This window comes from Nicotiana tomentosiformis, chromosome 6 (genome assembly GCF_000390325.3).
Source record: "Nicotiana tomentosiformis chromosome 6, ASM39032v3, whole genome shotgun sequence".
Lineage (NCBI taxonomy): Eukaryota > Viridiplantae > Streptophyta > Magnoliopsida > Solanales > Solanaceae > Nicotiana > Nicotiana tomentosiformis.
In genome coordinates this window covers 93087306-93110921 of record NC_090817.1, presented here as the reverse complement: position 1 = coordinate 93110921, position 23616 = coordinate 93087306, and the positions used below count along the sequence as shown (strand labels likewise).

General features: G+C 36.3%; 2 protein-coding genes across 2 annotated transcripts; one reads left to right on the top strand and one right to left on the bottom strand.

The window, feature by feature from the left end:
• The first annotated feature begins 6131 nt into the window (after nt 1-6131).
• LOC138894420 (uncharacterized) lies at nt 6132-6860 on the top strand. Its single transcript, XM_070179118.1, has one exon. The coding sequence runs from the start codon at nt 6132-6134 to the stop codon at nt 6858-6860; it is 729 nt and encodes a 242-aa protein (XP_070035219.1).
• A 9258-nt stretch (nt 6861-16118) lies between these two features.
• Nucleotides 16119-21559, bottom strand: LOC104087779 (NAC domain-containing protein 89-like). Its single transcript, XM_009592340.4, has 4 exons — nt 21145-21559; nt 18064-18323; nt 16991-17263; nt 16119-16787 (listed from the first exon to the last, which is right to left on the bottom strand). Exons 1-4 carry the CDS (start codon nt 21377-21379, stop codon nt 16386-16388), a joined length of 1170 nt encoding a protein of 389 aa, XP_009590635.1. The 5' UTR covers nt 21380-21559; the 3' UTR covers nt 16119-16385.
• Nucleotides 21560-23616: the final 2057 nt, after the last annotated feature.

Genomic DNA, 23616 nt, shown 5'->3' with positions numbered 1-23616 from the left:
GGAAAACCTTCAAAATCAGGTAACACAGGAGGAAAGAAATGGCACAATTACCTTCTCTTTAACCGCTTCTTCTCTGTTCAAAATCTGTTGCTGTTTCAGGGACATGCTAAAGCTCGGTTCGATATCACTCACCTGTTTCTGTTTCCATTCAAGCTGGGATGTAATTAGGAGCATAAGTAACAGCAAAACAAGTAGCATCGTTCTTGACATCATTACACACCACCCTCACACAACCTGCCAATAATGCCACAAAGAGAACCAAGCATATCTTAAAACTAAAAATCACAATTTGAATATTTACAATAAAGCCCACCTTCACTATATAGTCAAACGAACACAGAGATAGTGGTGTCTTCATCTACTTAACAAGCAATGCATAAGCAAAAACTGCATTTCTTGACAATTCAGCATGGAAGTAAGAAAGAAAGGATCTTTACTTAAAACCAAAGGAAAAAAGAAAAAGAAAAACATTTTCAATTCAAAAAATTGGAACTTAAAAACAAGAAGTGGTAATTCCACATTTTCCAATTAAAGGGACTATAACTCATAAATCCTAAATTCCAATACTACTTAAAAGGCATGCAATTAACTCAAAATTGGTAGCAGCAAAAATTGAATACCTACAACAACAACAACAACATACCCAGTATTATCCCACACCGAAGGGTCTGGGAGGGTAGTGTGTACGCAGACCTTACCCCTACCTTATGAGGATAAAAAGGTTGTTTCCAATAGATCCTCGACTCAGGAAAGTATAAGCACCACATTAATGAAATTATAGACAAGAAGGGACAATACCAAAAAGACATATAAAAGCAGAATAAAAATGACAAGACTGTTAGGTGATCAACAATGAAAGAAAACAACGGTTAGTCATAAAAACCTACTACCAACAGAAAGCGAGACTGCGTGCTAATACCACTGTTATGAACACTCTAGACTACCTACTCTACTACCCTAATCCTCGACCTTCATACCTTCCTATTAAGGGTCATGTCCTCGGTCAACTGAAGTTGCGTCATGTCTTGCCTAATCACCTCTCTCCACCTCTTCTTTGGCCTACCTCTACCTCTCCGCAGGCCCTCCAATGACAACCTCTCATACCTCCTCACCGGGGCGTCTGTGCTCCTCCTCCTCACATGACCAAACCACTTAAGTCGTGCTTCCCGCATCTTGTCCTCAATAGGGGCCACACCCGCCTTGTCGCGAATAACCTCATTTATGATCTAATCTAACTTGGTGTGCTCGCACATCCATCTCAACATCCTTATCTCTTCTACCTTCATCTTCTGTACATGAGCGATCTTGACTGGCCAATACTCAGCCCCATACAACATCGTTGGTCTGACCACCACTCTGTAGAACTTAACCTTAAGTTTCGGTGGCACCTTCTTGTTACACAAAACATCGGAAGCGAGTCTTCATTTCATCCATCCCGCCTCAATACGATGTGTGACATCTTCATCAATCTCCCCATCCCCTTGAATAATAGACCCAAGGTAGTTAAAATTTTCTCTCCTAGGGATGACCTGCGAGTCCAGCCTCACCTCGTCTTCCCCTCCTTGAGTCTCGCTACTGAACTTACACTCCAAGTATTCTGTCTTGGTCATACTCAACTTGAAACCTTTAGATTCCAGAGTCTGCCTCCATACCTTTAATTGTGCGTTCACACCGTCTCGTGTCTCGTCAATTAATACAATATCATCTGTAAATAGTATGCACCACGGCACCTCCCCTTGGATGTGGTGCGTCAGTACGTCCATCACCATGGCAAACAAAAAAGGGTTGAGTGCCGACTTCTGATGTAACCCCATCATAACTGAAAAATGGTTAGAGTCCCCACCCACTGTCCTCACTCGGGTCTTTATTATATCATACATGTCCTTAATCAACCTAACGTAGGCAACAGGTACACCTCTAGCCTCCAAACATCTCTACAAAACCTCCCTCGGAACTTTATCATATGCCTTTTCTAAGTCGATGAACACAATATGCAAGTCCTTCTTTCTCTCTCTATACTGCTCCATCAATCTCCTAACAAGGTGGATGGCTTCTGTAGTCGAACGCCCCGGCATAAACCCAAACTGGTTCTCGAAAATAGACACACTCCTCCTCACCCTTAGTTCTACCACTCTCTCCCAGACTTTCATAGTATGGCTAAGCAGCTTGATACCCCGATAGTTATTGCAATTTTAGATATCACCCTTGTTCTCGTATATAGGAACCATCGTGCTCCACCTCCACTCTTCGGGCATCTTCTTCGTTCTAAAAATGACATTAAATAACCTAGTGAGCCAATCCAAGCCTGCCTTGCCCGCACTCTTCCAAAACTCCACCGGGATTTCATCTGGCCCGGTCGCTTTGCCCCTTCTCATCTTACGCATAACCTTCTCAACTTCATCAATTCTAATCCGCCTACGATACCCAAAGTCACAACGACTCCCGAAGAGTTCCAAATCACCCAGTACAATGCTCCTGTCCCCCTCCTCGTTCAAGAGACTATGAAAGTAGATCTGCCATCTCCGACGGATAAGCCCCTCATTCAACAAAACTCTACCTTATTTGTCCTTGATGCAATTTACTTGGTCCAAGTCTTGCACCTTCCTTTCTCGCGCCTTGGCTAACCTGAACAACCTCTTATCACTTGAATACCTAATAAGTGTTAATACTGCTGCAGCTTCAAAGAAATGATTTTTACTTCAAAATTTCAACTTTCCCTACATTTCCAAAACACCCAAATGGAGAGTACAAAATTTGACCAAGTGGAGCTTGATGTGAGAAGATCATCTAACCAGAGGTCCTCTGCTGATGACAAACAATAAGGTTCATTTTGGGTTTCACTGTTTGTTATTTTCTTTTAAATAAAGTTCTCTCTTACTTTTGGAGTTTGGGTTTGAACTTCTGGGAAGCTCCAAGCAGTCAGCTGGTTTTACGTAAGCAATATTTTTTCTTCTGAATTGAGCAGCTATAAAACTCCATGTCTTTTCTCCGTGCCTTTCACTGTCAAATTGCATGCACTTTTTTATCTATGGAAAATAATAATAATATTTCCTTTTGGGTGCAAAAGCTCATTTGATGAAACGACTTTGCATCTAATAAGTCCTCTAAACCAAGAACCAAAGAAACGAAAATAAAAATATTAGCTTTATCACTTCTTCTAGACTTGCAGACAAGTTGTTAGAGTCCTAAATTGGTTCAGACCCTTGAGCGTATGAGATTTAATCTCTTTTTATAGGAAGCACAGTCGGGTGCCTGGAGACGTAAGTCTCACAGAACTAAGCTCCATACATGAGTCTCAAGGCGTTTTAATAGTGCTCTGCCTCGGGGTGAGTCTCGAGGCGAGTCCCAAAAAAGCCTTTTAAAACATTTATTTTTACAAATTAAGAGAATATTATTCTTTTGTGACTAGAACGAGAAAGTGTTGATTATTTCGTGGTTAACTTGCTTGACCAACTACCACTTTGCAATGCAGGCGGCAAATTTTGGTAGAACTCACAGGTTGTTGACTTTTGTAATACAGGAAATTGGCTTAACTACCTTGCCTTTGACTTTAGCAACTCAAGATGAGACTGTTAGCTTCAAGTTTGACATATTAATTTTGATGATAACAAACCCAATACAATTATTAATCAAATAATAATTACTTGTGATAATCTTATTTTTGAATAGGTTTATTCAAGAAAGAAGATGTTGGTAAAGATCCAAACAAATATGGAAAAGAGAATATCATGTGAAGAATTTATCAAGGAAGATTATTTTCAGAGATTTAATCTCCAAACATCATAGAAGAAATAATATTTGAAAGTGAATTTCAGATATTGAATGGCTTACTACAATATCAGAAGAAGAATCTACGGAAATTATGGATGGAAAGTTTTTCAACATCTTGAAAGGAAAGTTGCTAGAATCATGGAGAAGATCTATCATTTTATGGAAGAAAAATACTACATGGAAAAGATACTACAAGACCAAGGAAGAATATATTTTCTATGGAAAGAAAATATATTATGGATATAGTACAATCTATATTATAGAAAGAGATTATTTTTCAAGATCAAGACAGGAATATCTTCAATATAATAGGAGAAGAATATATTTTCTATGGAAAAAAAATATCTATATTATGGAATATTATTTTCTAAGATCAAGAAAGGAATATTTCCAATAGGAGTTCAAAGATGCTACTATTATTTATGGAAAAATATTCTTACTACATTTCCTCTTTGGTATGGAAAGAGAATAATGTATGGAAATAAGTTTGAGTTCCATATAAAGAATGACTATTGCTCTTATGGAAATTCATGAATATTGAATTAAGACTATGGAAGGTTGAAGAACGATGCACGTGGAGATGCAACAGTAATTAATTATGAAATGCAAGATTGTCTAATGAATATCAACCAAGATATTGCATCCAAATAAAGAGAAAATATTCTCTACCATAAAAGGAAAAGAATCCTCTACACAAGGATTCTCATGCTGGTACTCAATGAAGACTTTACATATTCAAGAAAGGAAAGTGGAGACAATTAAGATCTTTCCAAATACAAAAAGTCAAACAAGGAAAGAAAATCAATAATTTCAAAGATGCCTATGGTATATCCATCTTCAAAGGAGTTCCAAGTCAACATACTATCCATATTCATAAAAGTGCCGGAGCTGCAAATTATGGAAATAAATAAAGGAGCAACGGTCAAATTCCCTTGGGCTATGCAATAGCTAGAACAAGTTGAAAGGGCTATAAATATACAAGCTCTATGAAAGAAAAAAGGGCGCAACCTTCTATACAATTGTCTACCTAACTACAAGTTCTTTGTTCTACTCTTAACAAGCATTGTAATTCACTTTTAGATTTACTGTGTACAAAGAAAAAGAGACGAGAAACAAAAAAATATTGGAGAGGCAATGTGTCCGAGAGGTTGTGTCATTGTTCGTTTCTTTGGTGAGCGAGCGAAAACCAAAGGGTCATTGTTGGTGAGCGAATAAAAACCAACCCTTGTTCGTTGTTGGTGAGCGAGTGAAAACTAACACTGTAAACGTTGGTGGTGAACGTTGAAAATCACACAAGTTGTACTTAACCAAAATTATAAAGAGCTCAAGAGATAACATCCTTGCAACCCAAGGAGACTGGATTAGAATACCACATTGGTTCTTAACCAGTATAAAATTTTTAGTGTCATTTATTTTACTGCTATCATATTTTATTATACACCTTAATGTTTGTTGGGAGTAGTATCTGTTTAAATTGAAGTACTAACAGTTTTGGTACAGGCTGTCTCCGCATAAGTCGACTAGGTCTGAAGAGTAGTCGACTAGAAATTTAAAAAGGCTACAATTCATCCTCTCCCCTCCCCCCCTCCCTGTACTTTCAATTGGTATCAGAGCTAGGTCTCACATTTTTACTTTTACTTAACAACAAGTGAGAAAAGATTATGTCAGTACACACAGTTATCGGAGCCTTACTCCAAGAGGGGACTTCTGTATTAAGATCACCATATTTCAACGGATAGTATTACACTCACTGGAAAGTTCGAATGGAAGCTTTCATCAAATTTTATAATGTCAAAGTATGGCGAGTCATCAAGAAGGGTGACTTTCCTATCCTATAGTCCAAACCAGAAAAGAAACCAGAAGGACATGTATCTACTAAAACCCTTGATATTGATGATTATACTGACGAGCATATGGCGATCGTGCAGATAAATTCAAAGGCAAAAAATCTATTATACAATGCTATAAGCGGAGAAGAATTTAAAAAAATATCAAGGTGTGACACGGCCAAAGAAATGTAGGATAAACTTGAAGTTACCTATAAAGGTACCGGTAAAGTAAAAGAGACAAGGATAATCCGTTTGATTCGTGATTATGAGTTGTTTCAAATGAAGAATGATGAATCCATTGAAGATATGTTTGACCGATTTAGCAAAATAATTGGAGATCTAAAATCATTTGGAAGACCTTATTCAAGTGGTGAACAAGTTAGAAAGATTCTAAGAAGTTTACCCACTTTATGACAACCAAAAGTTGTTGCTCTTGAATACGGAGATCTCGACATACTATCATATGATGAATTTCGTGGAGATCTTATAGCCTTTGAGGAAACCCATCTCAAAAATCATGACCATGAAGAGATGAAAAAGAGTGTTGCTTCTAAGTCAACTACTGCTGAGTCTAAAAGTGAAGACGAAGAAGAAGGAGACAAACATCAAGATGATATTGCACTATTTTCTAGAGTTGTCTCTAACACGACGCGAAGAAGCAAGAAAAATGGAAGAGGCAAATCAAGTTCTAGAAAAGGTAATAAAATAAGTGAGAAGAAAAATAATGATAGAAAATGCTATGAATGCGAAGATTATGGTCACATCCAAGCCAACTGTCCAGAACTAAGAAGGAAACTATCCAAGGGCAATCGGAAGAGAAAATCTTCCAGCGTATGGAGTGATGAATATATGCCAGATAAAAATCATAGTGGAGCTGCCAACCTTTGTTTCATGGCACGAAGTGAGACAAGTGAGAAAAGAAAATCTTTTGGTGCCTGGAGTGATGAAGATATATCAGACAATGATCATGAGGAATCTACAAGCAACTGCTTCATGGCCCCAAGTAAAACAAGTGAGGTAAGATCTCATGATTGTGATAAATGTAATGAACTTCAAAATATCGTAGAACAGGCTTTAGAAGATATGAGAAAAATTCTTGATGAGCTCAAGAAGACTAAACGGGAGAAGAAAAACTTAGAGACCCAACTTGAAGAATATAACAAGTTGAAAAAGGAAAAGGAAGAGTGGGATATTCTACTCGAAGAATATCAGGTTGAAAATGACTTACTTCAAGAAGAAAATACGGAATTTCACAAATAGATGAATAGTTTGCACAAATCTTCACGTCACCATTTTGATCGACCGAACAAGCGGGCTCATTTTCTTAATAACTCCAAGTTGACTGACAAGGGATCTACTAGTAGAGGCCCTACTTCAAACAAGTCGACTAAGGCACCTGCAGGTAAATACTCAACTTCTTTTGTTACATGCCACTACTGTGGTAATTTTGGACATAAGGCATTTGCATGTAATTATGCCAAAAGTCGTGTTAGATCAAAATTTATTTGGAGACCTAAACAGTTATATGTATCTCCAATTATACAAGCTACTAACTATGAAGGACCCAAAAAGGTTTGGGCACTAAAAATAAACTAATTTGTTTTGCAGGAATTTCTAAGTCCAGCCATAAAAAGGATCAAAGATGTTTGCATATAGGCTGATCGAGGAACACGCTTAAAGATGCTTCAAAGTTCTTACATATTCAACAGAGGATGAAGGAAATACGACGTATGATCTAAAAGAGTGACTGGTATAGCTAAGGTTTATTCAAGTTTTTCTCTTTGCATTAGGTGATACATATCCAGCTATTGGTTTAATAAAGTATAGCCTAGTATATGTATATTAGTCACCTATATACACTTTGAGTTCACTAGCTACTTCACATTGATATTCTATTTGGTATTATTTTTTATCCATGACTTAGAGACTTTAAATAGCTTGAGTGCATGTCTTGCATGAACCATGCCATTTGCATAGATATTAGGACAGGCAAGCATGCGATTATATTGATATCGTACAAACTTGACTCATGCCTATATGCGTCTTAGATTATTCTTGAAGTGAATTATTTGTATAATATTTACTTTCTTGGTAAGAATACTAATACTTCACTCAAGACCAAGAAAGTTATTTAACTTTGAGGCCACTTCTGTACATGAAACATTTTGGGCAATACTCAAAAGCTTGAAGACAAAAGGTATGTATCTCTATTATTGAAGATTATTCACTTTAATTAGGTTATGTTATGGATCTATATTAGAGGACACCTTATGTGGATATAGAAGGAAGAAAAATCAAGTGTTGATTATTTCTATTTTTTGTTGCAAATGCTTTCCCCCACCATGGTAAGGAATCGGCAAGATTCATTATATCCTTTTAGCATTTCTCTACTAATAATTCTTCAATATTTGGAATAGTAATTGTAAAGTCATCTCTACACGGTTTCTTTTAACTAACATCTCTTTAAGTAATCTTGTGAATAAGGATGAAGGGAATATTTTGAGAACAAGCAATAAGCCAATAAGGGTACATTTGCACAAGCTGGATAAGGAATATTTGTGATAAGCATAATGAGTTCGAACTGAAAGAATTTGAATGAATTGAAGTGTGAGAATTTTATTACCAAGTCAAGTGAGCTACTATCACTGACATTCATTCACGGGCATGATGAAAATGGTAAGGTTGTGAATAACAGGGGTAATCTTATAGCTCAAGGTTTTACAACAAGAAGGTTTGTTTCCTCGTTGAAATTATTGTTATAAAGTATCTTTGTGGGCATCTTATAGAGTTTTTAAATATTTTTAATATGTTTTACATGGCTTTATAATTGAAAGATTTCTTTAAAACATCCCATAATGTTAAGAATTTCTAACAATGTTCATGTAACCAATTTGTTTTATAATCATCTCTAAGAGTTAGTTTATGTTCTTTTCAAATTAATCTTTTTTAAAAAGGCATGATTGTGGGATTATAGCTACACACAGTTATTTTGATGATACTAACGGGAAGTTGTATCAAGAATTTCGTAGAGTTTGCAAGGTGATTGAATTTGAGAGTATAAGGGATAATTAACCTTCCTCTTCAAATCTCAAATAATACAAAGCAAGAATGGAAGTTCGTTCATAAAGCCAAGCATTCAAGAAAACTATTCCAGAGGCTTGATTTAGAACTTCATAGTACATGAGTAATTCTGTGAACCGTCTACTTCTCTAACCAAAGAGAAATATGCCAAAGGTAAGGTAACATGGAAGCATGTCCTGAGGATATTGAGACACTTTTGGTCACGACCCAAAATCTCACCCGTCGTGATGGCGCCTATCTCGATACTAGGCAAGCCGTTAATGTCACTAAACCACAATTTTTTTTATGTCTGAAAATATAATATTTAAATACAATACAAAATCTCCCAAATACAAATACGAACACTCCCCAAAAACCTGGTGTCACTGAGTACATGAGCATCTAATATGAATACAAATCTGAAAAAGTACGGTCTACAATAGTCTAAGACCAAAAGTATAGTAATACAGAGATAGGGAAGGAGAGACAAGGTATGCGAAACACGGCAGCTACCTTTGAATCTGAAAATTAGCTATACGGAAGAATCAACAGCCGCTATGTCCGGGAATACCTGGATCTGCACACGAAGTGCAGGGTATAATATGAGTACAACCAACTCAGCAAGTAACAATAATAAATAAGGAACTGAAAATAGTAACGAGCTACACAGTTATGGTTCATTTCCAGTAATCCCAACAAAGAATAGACATGCTATCAAATCTGGCAATTTAATGTCAAATCAATTTTTATACAGTTCCTGTTCATGTAATCAGTATATCAATAATTTTTCAGAAATTTCACAACAATGACAGATAGCAACTAAATGCAACAACAATTGGAATTCAAGTACAACCTCTCAGAGCAACAATCACTCACTGGGCTCCAAGCCCTCATCACTCTCTGGGCTCCCAGCCCTCATCACTCACTCAATGGGTACCCGCGCTCACTGGGGGTGTACAGACTCCGAAGGGACTCCTACAGCCCAAGCGCTATAATCTACACGGACAACTCACATACTGCACGGACAACTCACGTGCCATAGTATAAATATCTGGATCCGCATAACCAACTCACGTGCTGCACGGCCAACTCACGTATCATAGTATAATATAAAGATCCGCACGGCCAACTCACGTGCTATAGTATAATATAAGGATACGCACGGCCAACTCATGTGCTATAGTATCAATATCTCACATTCAGGCTCTTGGCCTCACTCAGTCATAAATCTCTCCAGTCTCTCGAGCTCTCAATAATCATGAAATCAGCCCAAACAACAATGATATGATGTATTAATAATAATAACAGAGACTGAGATAAAATGTGCAAGTAAAAACTGAGACTGAGTACATATAGCATTTAGCAGGCAATTCAACAAGTACGCGACCTCTGTGGGTCCCAACAGTACTATCACATAGCCTAAGCATGATTTCTAACATGATTTACAGTCAAATTTTATCAACACATAGAGAGCATATAGCTAACAACAAATTATTCAACTTTACAGTTTTCCGGGACGGACCAAGTCACAATCCCCTCGGTGCACGCCCGTCACCTAGCATGTGCATCACCTCCAAAATAATCGCATGATATCAAAATATGGGGTTTCATACCCTCAGAACCAGATTTAAAACTGTTACTTACTTCAAGCCGTGAAATTCTTATTCCGCAATGTCCTTTCCTCGTGAATTGATCTCCAAACGCCTCGAATCTGGCCATAAATAATTCGTTTCAGTCAATAAAATTCATTGGAATTAATTCCATAAAAAAAAAAAAAAATTCCAAAAAAATCTAAAAATTAGCTCAAAAATCGCACGTGGGGCCCATATCTCGGAACTCGATAAAAGTTACAAAATCCGGAAGCTCATTCAACCACGAGTCTAACCATACCAATTTTACTAAAATCCGACCCCAACTCGACCCTCAAATCTTCAATTTAAACCAAGAGGGTTTTTAATTTTTTCCAACTCAATTCACCAATTAAATGATTAAAACAACCATGAATTCGGGTAAGTTAACCAATATTGAGTTAAGAATACTTATCCCGTTGTTTCCTCTTAAAATCACCCAAAATCGCCTCAAATCCGAGCTTCAAATCGTCAAAAATTAAAAATGGGACAAAATCCCATTGTCAGAACTTAAACTCACTGCCCAGGCTTTTCTTCTTCGCGAACGCAGTCAGTGCCTCGCGTTTTCGAAGCAAAAAATAGCTCTTGTCCAAATTCCTCCTTCGCGAACGCGACATCACCCTCGCGTTCGTGAAGCACAAAAATGCCTCTGCCTCACTGTCTTCTACGCGAACGCGTTCAACCCCTCGCGAACGCGATGATTCGTTCTCCCTCACTACGCGAACGCGACACCCCCTACGTGAACGCGTATACCAATTGCCTGGGGTCCTCAGCTGCTTCCTCTCTTCTTCGCGAACGCGTAACACCTTTCGCCTTCGCGATGTATACCCAGTCCACCCTTCGCGAACGCGTGCTTCTCTTCGCGAACGCAAAGAGCAAATATTGCCAGCCTCTCAGTTCCTCTTCGCACACGCGAGGCTCCATTCGCGAACGCGATGAAGGAAACCAGATGGTGCATCAGAAAAATTCCAACAGAGTTCCAAGTTAAAAATTCAACCCGTTACTCATCCGAAACTCACCCGAGCCCTTCGGGACCTCGACCAAATATACCAACAAGTCCTAAAATATCATACGGACTTAGTCGAATCTTCAAATCATCTCAAACAACGCTAAAATCATGAATTACACCCAAATTCAAGCCTAATGAGCTTTAAAATTTCTAATTTCTACAAACGACTCCGGAACCTATCAATTCACGTCCGATTGACCTCAAATTTGCACACAAGTCATAAATGACATAACAGAGGTATTCTAATTTTTATAATCGGATTCCGACCCCGATATCAAAAAGTCAACCCCCCGATCAAACTTCTCAAAAATTAAACTTTCGGCATTTCAAGCCTAATTCCTCTACGTACCTCCAAATAATATTTCGGACACGATCCTAAGCCCAAAATCACCATACGGAGCTATTGAAATCATCAAAATTTAAATCTGAGGTCGTTTATATATAAGTCCATATCCGGTCCACTTTTCTAACTTAAATTTTTAATTATGAGACTAAGTGTCTCATTTCACTCCGAATTCCTTCCGGACCCGAACCAACTAACCCGATAAGTCATAAATCAATTGCAAGATATAAATTAAGCAGTAAATAAGGGAAAGGAATTACAATATTCAAAATGACCGGCCGAGTCGTTACACTTTCTCATTTCAGAAAAGAAATTAGTATCATTCTCGTGTATCCTTTTGTGGTAAAAATAATTCATAATCATCTTACCTCTTTTGTGATTATCATTTATGTGTTTCAATGCATAGGTTGAAGTTTGCCTAAGATTCTGATCATTTACAAATATTTTCAGCCTTCTAATTTGTTTTACTATACCTAATACTTGAAAAGTTTTACTCAAATGGTTGTTAAAACTTTTCTCTGTTAATATGGTCTAGTGACTCAAAATATTCTCTACCATTATATGTCCCTTAAACATTTGAAATCATCTTTTGGTCCACCTAAAGTGCATGTGTAATTTATTATGTTTCATATATGCTCTCAAGTACTTGTGTCAAATCATTTTGTCAACTTGATATTTTAAAAGTATTTAATTTCTCTAATTACTTATATAAATCTTAGATGCGTACGGATAATAGTTCTCAGTTGTGTACTAGTTTTGATAATTGAAATGGTCATGTGGTCTCACGCTACTTGATGGGTCTTATGGAAAATGTTAAGATTTGATTAGTTGTTATTCTGTTCTCTTGCTTAATAAGTATACCCTTTTGATGATTACAAAAGGGGAGAAAATAATATGTACAAAAGTTAGAAAACTCAAGTAGAATGTATGGAGACAGGGGGAGCATAACCGAGGAATGCATAGAGTGAGAAGGAGTTCACACTTGATGTACTACAAGCATTTCGAGAAGATGACTTCAAGGAAGTAAACAATTTATCTAACTTATTCCATTACTGTCTTTAATTAAGTCTTTGATTAAATTTTCTTATTTTGTACTCAATGGTTTGCCATCATCAAAAAGGGGGAGATTGTTAGCTTTAAGGTTTCACGTATTAATTTTGATGATAACAAACCAACACAATTATTAATCAAAGAATATTTACTTGTGGTAATCTTATTTTTGTACAGGTTTATTCAAGAAAGAAGATGCTGGTAAAGATCCAAACAAATATGGGAAAGAGAATATCATGTGAAGAATTTATCAAAGAAGATTATTTTCAGAGATTTAATCTCCAAGCATCATAGAAGAAATAATATTTGAAAGTGAATTTCAAATATTGAATGGCTTACTACAATATCAGAAGAAGAATCTACGAAAATTATGGATGAAAAGTTTTTCAACATCTTGAAAGGAAAGTTGCTAGAATCATGGAGAAGATCTATCATTTTGTGGAAGAATCTACATAGAAAAGATACTACAAGACCAAGGAAGAATATATTTTCTATGGAAAGAAAATATATTATGAATGTAGTACAATCTATATTATGGAAAGAGATTATTTTCCCAGATCAAGAAAGGAATACCTTCAATATAATCGGAGAAGAATATATTTTCTATGGAAAGAAAATATCTATATTATGGAAGATTATTTTCCAAGATCAAGAAAGGAATAATTTTAATAGGAGTTCAAAGATGCAACTATTATTTATGAGAAAATATTCTTACTACATTACCTCTTTGGTATGAAAAGAGAATAATGTATGGAAATAAGTTTGAGTTCCATATAAAGAATGACTATTGCTCTTATGGAAATTCATGAATATTGAATCAAGACTATGGAAGGTTGAAGAACGATGCACGTGGAGATGCAGCAGAAATTAATTATGAAATGCAAGATTTTCTAAAGAAGATCAACCAAGATATTGCATCCAAATAAAGAGAAAATATTCTCTACCATAAAAGGAAAAGAATCCTCTACACAAGGATTCTCATGCTGGTACTCAATGAAGATTAGAGGCGGATTCAAGATTTGAAATTTATGGGTTCTTATCGTAATTTTAAATTAATATGTAATAATATCTGGGTTCACAGTTAGATATTTATAAATATTTAGTAAAATTCTTAATATAAATACAGGGTCTACGCAAAAGTTACTGGATTCCCGAGAACTTGTAGCCAATTCTCTAGGTCCGCCCCTTATGAAGACTTTACATATTCAAGAAAGGAAAGTGGAGACAATTAAGATCTGTCCAAATACAAAAAGTCAAACAAGGAAAGGAAATCAATAATTGCCAAGATGCCTATGGTATATCCATCTTCAAAGGAGTGCCAAGTCAACATACTATCCATATTCATACAAGTGCCGGAGCTGCAAATTATGGAAACAAATAAAGGAGCAACGGTCAAATTCCCTTGGGTTATGCAATAGCCAGAACAAGTTGAAAGGGCTATAAATATACAAGCTATATGAAAGAAAAAAGGGCGCAATCTTCTATACAATTGTCTACCCAACTACAAGTTCTTTGTTCTACTCTTAACAAGCATTGTAATTCACTTTTAAATTTACGGTGTACAAAAAGAGAGAGAAGAGAGACAGAAAAATATTGAAGAGGCAGTATGTCTGAGACGTTGTGTCATTGTTTGTTTCTTGGTGAGCGATCGAAAACCAAAGGGTAGTTGTTGGTGAGCGAGTGAAAACTAACCTTTGTTCGTTGTTGTGAGCGAGTGAAAACCAACCCTGTAAACGTTGGTGGTGAACGTTGAAAATCACACAAGCTGTACTTAACCAAAATTACAAAGAGCTCAAGAGATAACATCCTTGCAACACAAGGAGACTGGATTAGGATATCACATTGGTTTCGAACCAGTATAAAATTCCTGGTGTCATTTATTTTACTGCTCTCATATTTTATTATACACCTTACTGTTTGTTGTGAGTAGTATCTGGTTAAATTGAAGTACTAACAGTTTTGGTGCATGCTATCTCCGCATAAGTCGACTAGGTCTAAAAAGTAGTCGACTAGAAATTTAAAAAGGCTACAATTCACCCCCTCTTGTACTTTCAGAAACTTTTTCAATTATGGAGTATAATAGTATTTGAAGAATTGCCTTCTTCTAACACCTGTTTTTTTGTTGAGAAACTGAAAATATTTATTCATTAAAAGCTAAGTCATAACAGTCATTTGATCCATTGGATCATTACATACTAACGATAGGCCTTGCATGGCACTGAGGTTACCAAGCTTAGCTAATTGTCTACATACATTAACAGACACGAACTTCATTTAAACTTCACCAGCTTTGTCCGCCAGCATCCCGGTCGTGACATAAGGTGGTGGGATAGCTAGACGACTAAGTTTATTGATATTTATATGCCTTGATGCTTCTTTGGCCAAAAGATGTGCTACTTTGTTCCCTTGACGGAAGTTATGTCTGATCACCAACATGGCCATTCTGGATATCAACCACCTGCAATTATTAATAAGAGTGTTATGAGTGGCATTGCCATGGTTTATGAAATTAATTACCTGGGTTGCATCTGTTTCCACTTCAAGTGGATAAAGGTTTTATTCCCATGCTAGTTGAAGGCCATGGAAGAGTCTGTAGTTCTGTGTCGATGGGTGATTTAGAAAGGGTTTTCATTTGAAAGCCCATCACCCAGTCCCATTGTTATTTCTAAATACGCCTCCAATTCCACCGTGTGTCTCACCATTTTTGAAGGCTCCATCTATGTTGAGTTTATATCATCCCCTAGGTGACCTTATCCAGCTAATTTGGATGGGAATGCGTTTAGTAAGGTTGCTAGGTTCAGAGCCAGGACATCTTTGGCATATCCACCAGCAACGCCTTTGGCATGATAGGTAGGCAGCATATCTTGATCCATCGGTAGCAGAGCCACCGAGTGAATGACCTTAACGATCGTTTTAGAAGTAGCGCTCGGAGAATGAGGCTGCATTCTATCACAGAACAATCCCGGGGACTATGAGCAACTTGTTCGCGAAAATTTCAATTCTGCCTCTTGCTCTGTCATTACTTCGTATTCTATAGCTTGGTTTAAAGCAAAATTAAGCGAAACAACCCTAGTTGTGTTATTAATGTTATTATTATTCCTCTTAATCCAGATGTTCCAAATGATGAAAGGGAAAAGGGTATTCCAGTGGATTAGCTTAGAAGGTATGCTAGGGTTTAGGTTTCTAATAGTGTCGAGCCAGTGACCATCACTACTGAATATAGAGCTAGTATTAATACCGATGTCACGCCCTTCTTCTAACACTTATATTGTCTATATAGGTCAATATTCTTCTATATATTTTTCTCCCTAACACAATCATATGTTGTGACAAAAGGGATTCTAAAAATGATATATATCGCAGTTCAAATTTTTGAAGGGCATAACATTTCAGCTGAAAATTAACAGGTAATAATACATGTAGGTAAATCAAAGTACAAACAAATGGTTGTATATTTGTTCATAGCCACCATCTAAAGTTCTACCTCTATTACACAATCTATTTACAGTCACAGGCTCTCACCTTATACATTTGTGTTGAAACAACAAGGTAGTAAGCTCAAATACCACAAACATAGTGCAGACACTCGTTCCTTTTTCAACTCCCATTCTGAATATTACTAAAACAACATACCAGATAGGTATTTAACTTCAGCAGCTCGTCAAAACGAGAACACGCCTAAGCCATTTCACTTGCTATGAGACTCCCAACATATTAAGAAGCATGACCAATAATATAAAGACTACCAGAAATATAGGCATCACGTATTGCTTCATCCTTTTAACTGAAATCATGTTTCTCAGCCATCTTCCTGAACTAGTTGTGCTCACTCCGATTTTATTCTTTTTGGTAGCTTCATACATTCTGGATCCCTCTACTGGACACACCACTACTTTTACTAGTCTGAGTCTTCGATTAGCGGTGCCCTGGAAAGGAGCCACACCGGACATCGCAGCTTGAGCTTCATGAGTTGATATAGAGGATTCAGGCCTACTGGGGACCATGGAAATAGGTTGGGCGTTCAATGAAGAATCATCTAGCTTAATGATATCATCTTTCATTATATCAGCAAACCAGTCCTCTTCACCATCACAATCCTGGAATTCCACACAGCTGTATATTAGGACCCAAAACAAGAAATGGCTTGGCACTCAAGCATATGCCATCAGATGATGTTGTGTTTTCATCTAATATCTTCATTTTCTGAAAGAAACTATGTTAATATATGGAAAGGGTCAACACCACAGAAAAGTAACACATTAATGAAAGAGCAACAGAAAAATGGCCGTAAAACCAAAACCTTGAAGTGGCCAGAGGAATCGTGCTGAGAGAACTCTTTAGTTGGTTTATCAGATTCTGATCCAGAGTCAATCTGCTCAACCGAATGGGAATAAAAACTGCTACTCCCTTCCTTTGAACAACAGCAATCCCCTATAGTGACCAATTCCAAGCTGCCCAATTGTCCTGCTCCAGACTGAGTGGTTGCACAAGCGATAGCAGCCAGTTGATTTCTTGGGGTGTCATTCAAATGAAACTCACTATTCTTCCGGAGGCGGCAGACAACCATAGAATCCTGTATAACACATCAGACCGAACACTCAAAGCACTTTATTGATGCAGAGGATTGACATATTTTCAGCAAGTGGTTTATTGCAGCAAACAAACTATCTCATTGAGCGAAACAAGGTGAAATACAATATGTGCAATATAAATCTCCAGAGCGAATAAAGTGATAACATAATTGAATTTCGGTAACCTATCAAGACCTGGTGAAGGCTTCTGCAATGGGATGAATTAGATTGAATCAAGAAAGAACAATTATGGCGTAGACATGCCACCAAGTCTTACACCTAACAGTTAAACAGAAGTAGCTCGAAGTGAATCTTCTATCTTGAATCATATCATCACTCAAATATCACATAATACAGTTGAACATTCCAGGTAAATATATTTATATTTGTTTATTTAAGTTCTTAACAGTATGCAAAATGAATATGACTGTATCGGACATTATAGTATCTTATGTGATGGCCTACCACAAATAAAACTATTTGTTTCTACAAGTTTCTTTTCAGTTGCTATAGTCAGTAAGAGCAGGTTATAGAGCATCCTTGAGCAACCGCTATATTGACAACACATCCCTTCTTTTTTCTCACTTCTGATAAACTATAATTGAGCAAACCATTCAGCATTAAATAACAAAATAAACTATCAATGCTAAAATTTAGGATGATATGCATATACGAACAACATATTCTACTCAACAAATAACTAACAGTAGGTAGTTGAATTTTCCGTTGTAGCTGAAAAGGTTGGAAGTTCATCACACGAGGTTGGTGGGTCACTAACCGACAGGCCAGAGCTCTTAAGTACCTGATAATTAGTGCTTCCGCTCATGCAATATTCATGCATTATCCAGTGTGTCCTCTGTCCTTTAGGTGCTCGACCAGTGTGGAACACCAGAGTTCTCTTTGTGCCCATGATATTCGAACCAGATTTCACATTACGTTCTTTTCCTGTGGCCTTCCAGTAACCAGATTCAGTTGCCCTTTTACTTTGAGATCCGTTTGGATACTTCCTTCCACGAGGAGAAAAGAAGAACCATTCATTATCTGATTGAATGACGGATTTAGCTGGTAACATGTAAAATAGGGATTGATCAATTAATAGAAAGTAATTAGCAAAGACAGTCAAATGAATATCTTTTGGGGGTGAAGCTGCTGGAAGGTGGTAACATAAAGTATGCTTCTCATAATTTCCGAGCGCCTTTCTAAAACGGAGGACAAAATCAGCTAGATAATATTTACAATAATCTTCTACTCTACGCTGTATGGTGATGACCTATATTATGATGATTAGCTTTGCATATCCAAACCATCAAAATATCAAGGCATGTGACCAATGGCAATCAAATAAGGTTGAAGAACACGAGACAGAAAATATGTAAGGCCTCCATATTGGGGACAGATGGTAGACATCCTAAGCGCCTTTTAAATTAAGCATTTAACTATAGAAGCAAATAAGAACATACTCAAAATGATAGGATTTACAGGTTCTAAAAAGTACTTTTAGGAAAATCTAGGTCAAAGGAAAACTCATTTGGTTAAATATTACCTAAAATGCAGAGGAAGGGCAGTCAACACATCAAAACTAAATAATCTATGACTACAAATAGAGAGCGTAAAAAGCCAATAGTTACTCTATAAAGTTTGACCAAGATATTAATCATTCAGAGAAGTAATTCATGAAGAAAATCATGCTAAAAAAGTGCCTCTGCAAGCAATAAAAATTCAAAATCTGATTATTGGAAGGCCAATAGTGCCTGGACCAGGAAACTGCCAAGATTCTAGATTTCAACCTATGCTCTAAATTTGCCATAGACCTAAGTGGTAATACATCTAAATATGTCATACTTTTTTCATGACCTTATTTCTAACTTGACCAGATGTACGCAGGGGATCCTATTCTCTTTCACAGTTGAAGATCCAACCTCAATGCCATCTGAGCTTTATTTTCCACTTGCTGCAGTACAATAAGAGAGGCCATGTAAATGACCTTATTTTCTATATAAGTTCTAAAGTTTCAGGAACAGATAGAAGTAACAGATAGAAGACCAAGCATAAGAAATCATCCTTACCAACCCAAAAGAGGGTAAAAGTTCATAGACTCTTATATCATCTTCTGCTACTAGGAGAAGGGATGACCAGGATTCAGGACCATTCTCTCTTACTCTTTGGAACTGTGAAATTCAGTTTCCAAACTCCATTTTTCTCGTGCAACTGCAGCCGATTTAAATATGATGGTATAACTACCCAGCCTTCCAAATATGTCATTCTATTGTCTACATATTTTTTCGGTAACTATCATTACATTGTCTTCATTCAGTGTGAAACTTTAGCAGTTCTCCTCTAGTAGAACTTACTCAGCTGTTTTAGACAGCAGCTCACTTGTCATAAAATAGATTCCATATTGAATCAATAATAGATAAACCCAAAAGCATAGATGTTTTGAAGGGAAATTTTTTATCTTTTGGTAAGTATAGGTGTCTTAGTAATCCTTATTTGTTGGATAGAAAATGAATACTGTAAATGGCATAGATCTTACAGTGGACTTGCTATACTTAGAAGGAGACAAGTCCATTCTTTTGTACTTCTTTACTACCTTGGTACTGAATCTTAATAAAATTCAGTAAAAACATGTTCAAGCAATAAATCTACTTAGTTTAGATTTCTAACCCCTATGACATGACTTCATTTAAAAGCACTCTTAACATGATTGCTTTTATGACAAAAAAAAAACAAGAGATTCTTCCCTTTTTTCCTTGGAGATTCTTCACTTTCAATCACGAATATAGCGTAATCAACATAAGAGTCGAAGAAGTTGACACGTGGAAAATATCCTAGAGGAGGTTATTCCTTTCTTTTCTCTTTTTGTGTAGATGTGCTTTCCTATTAGTTTCGCCAATGTAAGAATAGAACACCTTTGAAGACAAGGAATATATGAGCATCAATGCCCTCTATTCTAAGGTACTCAAAACAAGGAAAAAAGGAGCAGTCTAGTTAGGGAAAAAAAAGAATCCGATATAGAATATACTGCGGAAACAATCACATTACTAGGAATAGAAAGGAAAAATAGAAAAAAAGGAAGTAATGAAAAGAAATGTAATCAAAAGGAATAAAAACTAAGGTAAGTCAAAAATAAGAGCAAATCCAAGAGAAAGAACACAGGGCATCTAGAATCATTCCTACAACCTTAATACTTGAGAAGAACTTTAAAGCTTCAAACTTTGTGAAAAATCTTGAAAAACATATAATTACTGCAATCCACCTCTGAGCCTTCGACCCCCAAAAAAGAATTTGAACCCAGAAAAAATGCCAAGTAAGATAGAAAACAGTGCACATAAAAAATTCTCTCTCTAGACTCATTTCCATTTTCCTGGAATAAATACGTATCATATGTATACATTTTAACCATTACATATTAGAAACTCATAACTTATTTTCACTCAATCAATCAACTATGTCTCTATCCCAAATTGGTCGAGGTTAGCTATATGAATATATCCATTTTGCTCTACTTAAGAACTCATCATAGTTAGACTGTTTTAACTTGGCCTTTAACTTAGCACAACCTTCCTCATTATAAACTTTGCCAAGCTCGAATAGGCAGAGTTCAAACAAGCTAATCATTATAAACATATTCAAGAGTCAATACTTCCTTTCACCTAATTTTTGCTTAACTTAAAAATACATTAATATGCAACAGGGAGAAACAATTAGTGAGTGCTAACAAGCAATATCAATGTTAATTATGTAACAGTCAATGTGAGCCTATCTCTGCTCCCACTTTGGCGACAGGTTTATGAATTATGATGGTCAGTGGCCACCTATCGTATATAAATATATATAATACACACACACATATATCATGTGTTAATACTAAAAAAGGAGGTACCTGGTAAATCCCAAGGTTCATGTTTCCAAATCTCAACCTCAGAAATAACTTCAACACACTTATCAGACCCCTCAAGTTTCTTTTTCAAGTAATATGAAATTAGTTCTTCGTCCGTCGGTGAAAACCTGAAACCAGGAAACATTGATGACGCTGTTGCTATTGAAATTTCAACATTATTATTTCTGGCTGTTCTACTGTTCTCATTTCTTGAACCTGATACATGCCCATCCTCCATAATAACTCAATACAATAAAACAAAGCTGAAAACTTTACACCACCTTTTCTTCTCTTTTTCCTCTCTTTGTAAATATACGTAAAAAGGGTGTTGGAATCTCTGAGGAAAAAGAAGAGAATCAATCAAAAAGGAGGCAAACGCTGGCTTCCTTAGCTTGTAGGTCTGTACATGCTTGGTTTTGAGTCAGCTGCTTTTCTTTTCTCGGGAAAGGAGTGGGCACGGACGATTCACGTGGCGAGTGGACACGTGTCGCTGCTTTACGTAATAGAAAGTTGCATGCATGGGCCCCATGTATTGATGACGTGGATGCCACACTGCACGTCCCTTTTTTCTGTTTTGGTCTGAAATATATTCAACGAATCTGATCCGAAAGTCTAAACTAAACGTATGGGTGAAACTTGAATGTTTAGCTTATTCCCAAAAAGTGAGATATGGTTTTGTGTTATAAAATAAGCGCACTACCGAAAAATAAGTATAGAGAAAAATTGATATATTAATCAAATCTTAAATTTATGTACATAATAAATTGAAATTTTCTCTATTTATAGAAGGAAAAAAACTGTTATGTAAGCTGTTTTTAAGTTGTTACTGTACCAAATATAAATAATCTTTTATCGGGGGTAATATTTATCCATAACGAAGTACCGAAAGGATAAGTTCATTGTACTAGATATAGATAATCTTCTATCGGGGATAATATTTATCCGTACGGAGTACCGAAAGGATAAACTCATTATACCAGATATAGATAATCTTCTATCGGGGTGATGTTTATCCATAACGGAGTACCGAAAGGATAAGCTCATTGTACCAAATATAGATAATCTTCTACCGGGGGTGACGTTTATCCATACCGGAGTACTGAAAGGATAAGTTTCTTCAGAAAGCTTATTTCCAATAGAATACTAAATAAATAAGCATATTTACGGCGGAGTCTTATATAGATAAGGTTCTTCAGGAAGCTTATTTACAATGGAGTACTAAATGAACATCCATAATATAATATATTTATAACACTCCCCCTTGGATGTTCATTAAAAGATAATGTGACTCATTAAAACCTTACTGGAAAAAAACCCGTGGGAAAAAATTCTAGTGAAGAAAAAAGAGTACACATATTTAGTAATACGCATAACTAGTTGTCTCATTAAAAACTTTATAAGGAAAACCCTGTGAAAAAACCTTAATAAGGAAAAAAAAGTATAGCGCGTATTTTATTCCCCTGATAAAAACCTTGTTTCAAATATTTGAGTCTCCGCATTCCAATCTTGTATAACATCTTCTCAAAAGTTGAAGTTGGCAAAAATTTAGTGAATAAATCTGCCGGATTGTCACTTGAACAGATTTGTTGCACATCAATGTCATCATTTTTCTGAAGATCATGTGTGTAGAATAATTTTGGTGAAATGTGCTTTGTTCTATCTCCTTTTATAAATCCTCCCTTTAATTGGCATGCAGCATTGTCTTCGTATAAAATTGTGCATCTTTTATCACATTCCAAACCACATTTTCCTTGAATAAAATGAATCATTGATCTCAACCATATGCATTCCCTACTTCCTTCATGAATAGCTATTATCTCAGCATGATTTGAAAAAGTATCAATAATATATTGCTTTGTGGAGCGCCATGATATGATAGTACCTCCACATGTAAACACGTACCCGGTTTGAGATCGAGCTTTATGTGGATCAGATAAATAACCTGCATCTGCATAACCAACAAGATCTGCACTACCTTTGTTAGAATAAAATAAACCCATATCAAGTATTCCCTTTAAATATCGCAATATATGCTTAATCCCGTTCCAATGTCTCCATGTAGGAGAAGAGCTATATCTTACTAGTAAATTAACAGAAAATGTTATGTCAGGCCTTGTAACATTAGCAAGATACATAAGTGCACCAATTGCACTAAGATAAGGTATTTCGGAACCAAGGAGTTCCTCATCCTCTTCTGGAGGTCGGAACAAATCCCTATTCACTTCAAGTGATCGAACAATCATTGGTGTACTCAATAGGTGCACTTTGTCTATATAAAAGTATTTTAAGACCCTTTCTGTATAGGTAGATTGATGGATAAAGATCCCGTATGCTAAATGTTCAATTTGCAGACCAAGACAAAGTTTTGTCTTTCTAAGATCTTTCATCTCAAATTCTTTCTTAAGATATTCAATTGCCTTTTGGAGCTCTTCTAGAGTTCCAACAAGATTTATGTCATCAACATAAACGGCAAGT